The 7,125-nt window shown below is 46.1% G+C and overlaps 1 protein-coding gene across 2 annotated transcripts in view; it reads right to left on the bottom strand.

Annotated features, from left to right (window-relative positions):
• Nucleotides 1–4,356: 4,356 nt before the first annotated feature.
• Nucleotides 4,357–7,125, bottom strand: part of LOC125555890 (S-type anion channel SLAH2-like) — a 3,284-nt gene continuing 515 nt past the window's right edge. The window contains exons 1-5 of one of the 2 annotated variants that reach the window (XM_087546653.1): nt 6,957–7,125; nt 6,774–6,871; nt 6,085–6,693; nt 5,215–5,985; nt 4,357–5,134 (exon numbers count right to left, since the gene is read on the bottom strand). The exon at nt 6,957–7,125 is cut by the window's right edge and continues 515 nt beyond it. In XM_087546653.1, the coding sequence (XP_087402779.1) occupies nt 4,778–5,134; nt 5,215–5,985; nt 6,085–6,693; nt 6,774–6,857 (1,821 nt within the window). In that variant the 5' untranslated portion in view covers nt 6,858–6,871; nt 6,957–7,125 and the 3' untranslated portion in view covers nt 4,357–4,777. Of the gene's footprint in view, nt 5,135–5,214; nt 5,986–6,084; nt 6,694–6,773; nt 6,872–6,951 lie in introns of both variants that reach the window. The other variant, XM_048718698.2, reaches the window with a different exon arrangement.

Below are 7,125 nucleotides of genomic sequence, written 5' to 3' on the forward strand. Positions count from 1 at the left end.
ATAGAGCGAATTAAATCATTGTTCCAGACTTTTTGACCTGGAATCCAAAGATCACTAACTTTAGCAGGGTAAGTGAAATTGTTAGGTTGGATGATGAGATGATCATGAATATCAGACCAGGCTGAACACAAGGGGGTACTCCATATGGAAATGTTTCCTTGTGTGATGTGATAAAAAGAGTGTGCTTTTAATTTAGGGAACAACTTGATAACAGAGGACCAAAAAGCAGATTTAGGGGTATTGGAAGTGGCAGTCCAGAAAGAGGAGTCCGAAAAGTACTTGGATTTGACAACAAGATGCAATTGAGAATTTGGGGAATTTTCAATTCTCCAAGCCGAAGCCAAAATTAAACCTTGATTCATAGCTTGAAGGTTTCTAATACCTAGACCCCTTCTTGCTTAGATGTGCAGATATCCTTCCAAGCTCGAAGGCAAAGACCTCTTGATGAATTGTCTTCTTTAATTCCTGTCCACCAAAAAGTTCTAATGATAGCGCTAAGTTTAGCAATGAACTTCTTGGTAAACAATATGTTAGACATGTAATAAACCGGAATGGAAGAGAAAACAGATCTAATTAATTCCAATCTAGCTGCATGGGAAATATACTCGTCTCCCTTCTTTCCTTCTTTTTGTCACTGGTGCTGAGCTTGAAGGGGTAAGTTTTACGAGAGATGGGCAATTCAGTGGAGATCGGAGCAAGAGCTCTTCGAATCAAGGGATGGAACTTTACGTGGGATGCAAAACGGCTTGGAATTGACCTAGTGTTTCCAATACGAATCTGTTGTACTGCCAAACATCCGTATTGAGGTCAGCTGATTACCAATTTCATTTCTTGCGCTTCAATGAAGACATCCAAACACATCGTAATGTGCTTTATTAGAGATGGATGCTCTCTAATAAACTCATGAAGAGGCCCTAGAGTATGATGTATATGCTCCTGCACGAGGGGAAGCTTTTCAATGGCCTAGTATTAGTTAAGGATTTACGTGCAACTTTTCTGCACAAAATTTGTAGCTCAAGGTGTAGTGCACCGTTCATGTTGTAAATGAGTGTAGCGTCGAGTTTCAGATGAAAATTTAACTTAACAGTCTCCACTAGTACACCAATATATAATGTTTTAAACCATAGATAAACTCCAGGTGTCTCTGGTTTTACACATTATTATTTATAATACTTTCTAGGAAAGATCTCACATGCCATGTGGCCCATTCATGCATGGCAAGGGGAGTGGAAAAATATAGTCTCATCACGTTAGTGGAGGATGTGGAAGACCAACATATAAGGTAAGAGTTTGAGAGGAGGACACATGCACGCGCCCTCCTCGTCTGCCACACTTCGCCACACCTCACACGCTAGTCGTGTTTCGTGATCAAGGTGAGCTAGGACCTATGCCACATGTACGCGTTGCCTTTATTTTTGTCACAGAAGAAAGAAACTGAAATGCTTGGCCTACTAGTAAACTCACCTATAAGAGGTCACTCCTTTTTCCGGACAAGACACACTTCATCTCCAACGTGTCTTTATTTTTGGCAAGAAATGAGGCATCAGTCTTTCGAAATTAGGTCTCATGTCATCACGTACGGGAGAAAGATAATCAGGTTTTCGGAGAATGCTATAGGACGACTATTGGATCTTCCTCCATCGTGGCTGAGCACGATTGCTTCTTTCCCAACGTTGATCACCTCCTCCGTGACATGACGAACGGCACACCGTCATCTATTTTTTTAGGACAACACTTGCATCTTCTTTCACCGCACTGTATGTCTTCTGCTCGCTTCTGTTAGGCATTGTGCTCGGTCTACTAATTTTACCCATCGATGTCCATATGATGTTCATTTGCTATGTACCCTATTGCATGACTATTTACATCACGTGCTTGATTTGATTACTCTACTATGACTGTTATGTTTTATGGGAGCGGCTAGTGGTCAGGTGACTGATTTTAAACTTGTCAGTCATTTTTATTCTTTTTGCAACGGAGGCCGCACAGCTCACCAAGCAGGACGTGCGTGTTGTGGTTTTCCTCTTGGCTTCACTTATTTTAGGACGGAGGGAGTACAGCATAAAAACTTCTACTTTCTCTAGCATTCTCATCCCTTACAATAATATACTTCCTCCGTCTGGAAATACTTGTCGGAGAAATAGATGTATCTAAACGTATTTTAGTTTTAGATACAATCATTTTTATCAATTTCTCTGACAAGTATTTCCAGATGAAGGGATTACTAAAGTAAAAAAAATTAAAGTGCAAACGAAAAAAATAAATTTTCTAAGAAAAAAGTAAAATTATGGCATTGGTATTACCCTTTAAAAAAGAAAAAATAATAACAAAATTTACACATAATTTAAACAAAAGTTGTGCTTTCCATAATATGAAAGACAAGCATATAATAGTGGGATTTTCATAAAAGGAAGTTTCCTAAGAACGAATGAATCACCGACATTGTTGATACCCTTAAAGAAGAAGAAAATAAAATAAAAACTAAAAAATTCAAAATAATGAAGTTTTCTGAGAAAGAATAAATTGACGGCATTTGTATACACCTTTAAGAAAAAGGAAATGAAAAAAATAATAACAAAGTTTGCACACAATTTACATATAAATTGCACTTTTCTATAATATGCAAAAAATAAGCATATAATAGTGGATTTATCATAAAAAAGAAGTTTCCCAAGAACGAATGAATCAGAGGCATTCGTATTACCATTAAAGCACACAAAATTGAAACAAAAACTAAAATGAAATGAAAATAATGAAGTTTCGTAGGAAGAATGAATTAGTCGCATTGTATTACCGTTCAAGAAAAACACAAAGAAATGAAAACTAAAAACAAAATCAAAATAATGAAGTTTTCTAGGAAAGAATGAATTTGTGGCTTTAATATTATGATTTTTATCATTTATGCCACCGGTTGTGTCCCACTTCAGTTTTGCCACTAGAAATTTCAACCGCTCAAAAATGGCATCGCTTCGTTAGACACATGCTCAAAAATGCCACTAGACACCATATTGTGATCTCAAATCTCTTTTGCCATGTTACAATGATATAAATACCTATGGACCAACATGCCAGCTCTCCCTCTATCTCACTACAATAAAGTATGGGGCCTACTTGATCACAACAGTGTTTTAATTTTTCTGTAAAATTATTCGCTTGGTTACTCCTAACAAGTGCGGCCACACTTATCATTGTGAGATAGAAAGAACTGACATGTGGGTCTAGGCTTATTTTTGTCATATAACATGGTCAACGGTTTTGAAGTGAAAATAACAATGTCTAATGGCATTTTTGATCAAACATCTAACGGAGCGATGACATTTTTGAGATATCTAATGGCATTTTTTAGCAAGTATCTTACGTATCGATGGCATTTTTGAGTAGTTGTAACTTCTAATGGCAGAACTGGGTAGTGAGACACAACTAGTAAGAAGAAAGAAGATGAAAACAAACTAAAACAAAATCAAAACAATGAGATTTTCTAAAAAAAAAAGAATGAATTGGTGGCACTCGTATTGCCCTTTAAGAAAAAGAAAATGTAAAAATATCTAAAACAAACAAGGAAAAAATTGCACACAATATACACAGACATTTGCGTTTTAATACGTAAGAATAAGCATATGATATTGAAATTTACACAAAAACATTCTTAGGAAGGAATGAATCAATTACATCGATATTACACTTAATGAAGAAATAAAATGGAGTAATAAATAAATCAAAATCAAAATAATAAAGTTTTACAAGAAGGATGAATTAGTGGCATTGGTATTCCTCTTTAAGGAGAATGATAATGAAAAGGGTAAAAACTTGCACACAACTTTACACTAAAATTGCACTTGTTGTAGTATACAAACAACAATCATATCACAGTGTAATTTTCGCACATATTGTATAGTATATGTATGTATTCATTTACACTCACCCAACACCCAAAAATATCTACAGAAGAAGAGAATAAAATCCAACTGATGAAGAATAACAAAAAAAAACAAACAATTTTCCAGCAAAAACAAAAAACAAAAGAAGAAACACATAAAAGCAGATTTCTTTTAAAGACAAACAAAGGGGCAGAGGCGAGGGCCGGGCGGCATACGTGGGCTTCGGCCGAGTAGCAAGTTGACTGGCCCAAATATATGGTCAGTCAAAAAACAAAATCTAAGCCAGCTCATAGTACAGTATGAATCTCAAAGCAAATAATCAATGGCCAAAAAAAATCGACTGACCCGAAATTAATTTCCAGGCGACTTCAGTGTAGCTAAAGTGATGTTTTATCTGTTGTTTTTCTAGATTAAACTTAAGGAAAATTTGCTCAAATTTTCAATAACTTGTACGGGGAAAAGAGCGTGGCATACTGACATGCTTCGCGAAGGGTGATGCTAGGATGAATGGGGACGAGCGCCCGGTCACGATCTTCCTCGGTGGTCAGTAATGTACCACATACAGATACAGAGACGGATTTATTGTACAGCCGTATCACATACTGTATCACGGTTAAGCCATAAGTAACAGCATCTCTCCTACTAAGTCCTACCTACACACCACCACGCGGAAATTACTACAGCATATACTACCATCGATCACCGTGTTGATTCCGACCGCGGCGCACACTGCCCCGCACCGCACGGCAGTCAACTCGACCCACAGAAAACTCTCGAACACACGTCCCGGCTACGTACATGCTCCTGCTCACTGTCCACGCTCGACCAGTCTGCCACCAGTTTGTTTCGCCTCGCCACATGCAATGAAGAAGGCGTCGCTAGTTCAGTCTCGGCGTCGATCAGGGTCTATAGGCGGCTTCGAGGTCTCTGAATGTGGTGTCGGCGTCCTTGTTGCCGTGCACCTCGTTCAGCTCGGCGATGGTGCTCTGCTTGGGCCTGCGCTCCGAGATGGCGATGGAGATGTCGTTGGGGAAGAGGTCGTGGTGCACGGCCGCGTGCAGCAGCGTGGTCAGCAAGAGCGCGGTCACCGTGAGCGTGGCCACCACGGACAGCACGATGCACATGGCCTGCGTGAACGCGTTCTTCACCTCCGACGAGTAGCGTATCGACGCGATCGCCGCGCTCGTCATCGGGAACGTGTACGCCCACCACGCCAGCGAGAACCTGAACCCCCTGAACATGTTGATCCGCACAGCCTGCACCCACTCAACAGCACTCGATTATCCACACTGATCGAGACTCGCCATGCGACATGGAGGTCGATCGAGGTGCTCACCAGCGAGGTGTAGAGGAACATGGCGATGAAGTAGGCGATGCGGGAGCCGTAGCCGAACTCGCCGGTGATCCGCGCCCAGGCGAGGCAGGCGACGCTGGGCGCGGCCACGAAGAGGAAGAAGACCGGGTGGAGGTCCCGCGGCAGCGTCTCGCTGGTGGGCAGCCTCTGGTACAGCGTCACGAACAGCACGATGTAGTGCGCGAGCCCGACGGCAAAGAAGAAGATGGGGCCCTCCCTCAACCCCATGATGGCCCCCAGCAGCGCGCCCACGAAGTTGCCGACGATGGACAGGTGGTTCGACGGGTTCGCCACCCTCGACAGCCGCCTCTGCCCGCCGGAGATCCACTGCCCGTATATCTTGATCTCCAGGGACACGATGGGCGCCATGAGCACGTACCAGAGCCAGTGCGGCAGGCTCTCCGCCACCAGCTCCGGCACGCCGATGGCCAGGAAGAGGCAGGCGATCCACGGCGCGAAGAAGAAGTTGACGCGGATCGGGTGGTAGTACTCCCGCCGCACCGCCTCGAAGTAGAAGATGACCTTGCACGCGTACAGCGCCGACACGAAGCACATGAGCGCCACCGAAACGCACCAGAGCACGAGGTTTGTCCGGAGCGTGATGTGCAGGAACCGCGTGGACGCCGAGATGGCGATGTTCTTCCACAGGATGGCCTGGCTGCTCATGCCCAGGCACATGCCGAAGGCGGACACCGGGAACCGGAGGAGGAACGGCCAATTCTTGTCCGACGGCAACACCAGCTCCTCCGACGACTGGCGACGGCGACGCGGCACGGAAAACACGACAGCACGTGAGGTCCCCTGCTTCATCATCAATGCGTTTAGACATGCAAGGAGTTGCTCGTGGTGTACCCGGAGCTTGTCGAGTTCGGGGCCTTCCAGCGCGGCGAAGAAGCGGTGGACTCTGGGCATGGAGTAGGGGCGGCCGCTCGTCGCCGCGTCTTCGTCTTCGTCTTCCTCGGGCTCCGCCTCCTGCTGCAGCGGCTGCCTGACGACGCGGAGGTGGGTGGTGAGCTGCTTCTCCAGCTTCCCGGACCACGTCTTGAACGGATCGTAGCTCGTGTCCCTGCGCGCCTTGCTCCTCCCCATGCGCGCCCCGCTCCCGCGGCTCATCGAGTCGTCGTGCAGCACCTGGGACTGGGAGTCCTGGGCGTCGGGCAACTCGGAGGCCGCCGCGTGGATCGGCTGCGAGCGGAACATCACCTCCTCGAGATGCTCGAACACGACGGACACCATCGGCGTCGGCCGCGGCGGGAGCGACAGCATGCGCGACGCGTCCGGCACGATGGCCGCGGGGTGCCTGGGCGGGAACTCCGCCTCCGTCCGGGCGACGTCGAACCTGGACGGAGAGGCCGGCAGGCTGACGGAGACCGGGTGCGCCGCGACGCGCAGCGCGGACGCGTCGAACGGCGAGTCCTGGCCCGGAGACGCCATCATCGGGTCGCCATCGCCATGACGCTCCTACACCGGCACGACACTGCTCAACCTCGTGGTTCAATGATCAAGTCGGCATTGCATGATCGATGGCACGGGCGACTTACCCTGAAGCTCCGCTCCACGGTGGATCGGCTGGCCGGGACGCGAGCACCGGCGGCCCACTGCCGCGCAGATTCGTCCGTCTCCATCAACCTCGCGAAATCTGCAAGGAGAGGTGAAGCATATCAATCAGAAAAACGATGGAAACACAGTAACTGAACCACCGAATCGCACGTTATTAACCTGACGTTATCTTATCTATCGTCAGTAGCTCGGTTATTCACTTATTCTTCAGCTGGGTGCTACTGGAACTGAAGCCAAAACCAGCTGCCTGCCTGCCTGTCTCGCTGAACCACAGAGGGTATATATACCAAGTTTCTGCCAGCTTCAGGACAAAATGATCACGGCGTGTTGGTG

Source organism: Triticum urartu, chromosome 3A (genome assembly GCF_056163025.1).
Source record: "Triticum urartu cultivar PI428250 chromosome 3A, HENAU_Tu73, whole genome shotgun sequence".
Taxonomy (NCBI): Eukaryota; Viridiplantae; Streptophyta; class Magnoliopsida; order Poales; family Poaceae; genus Triticum; species Triticum urartu.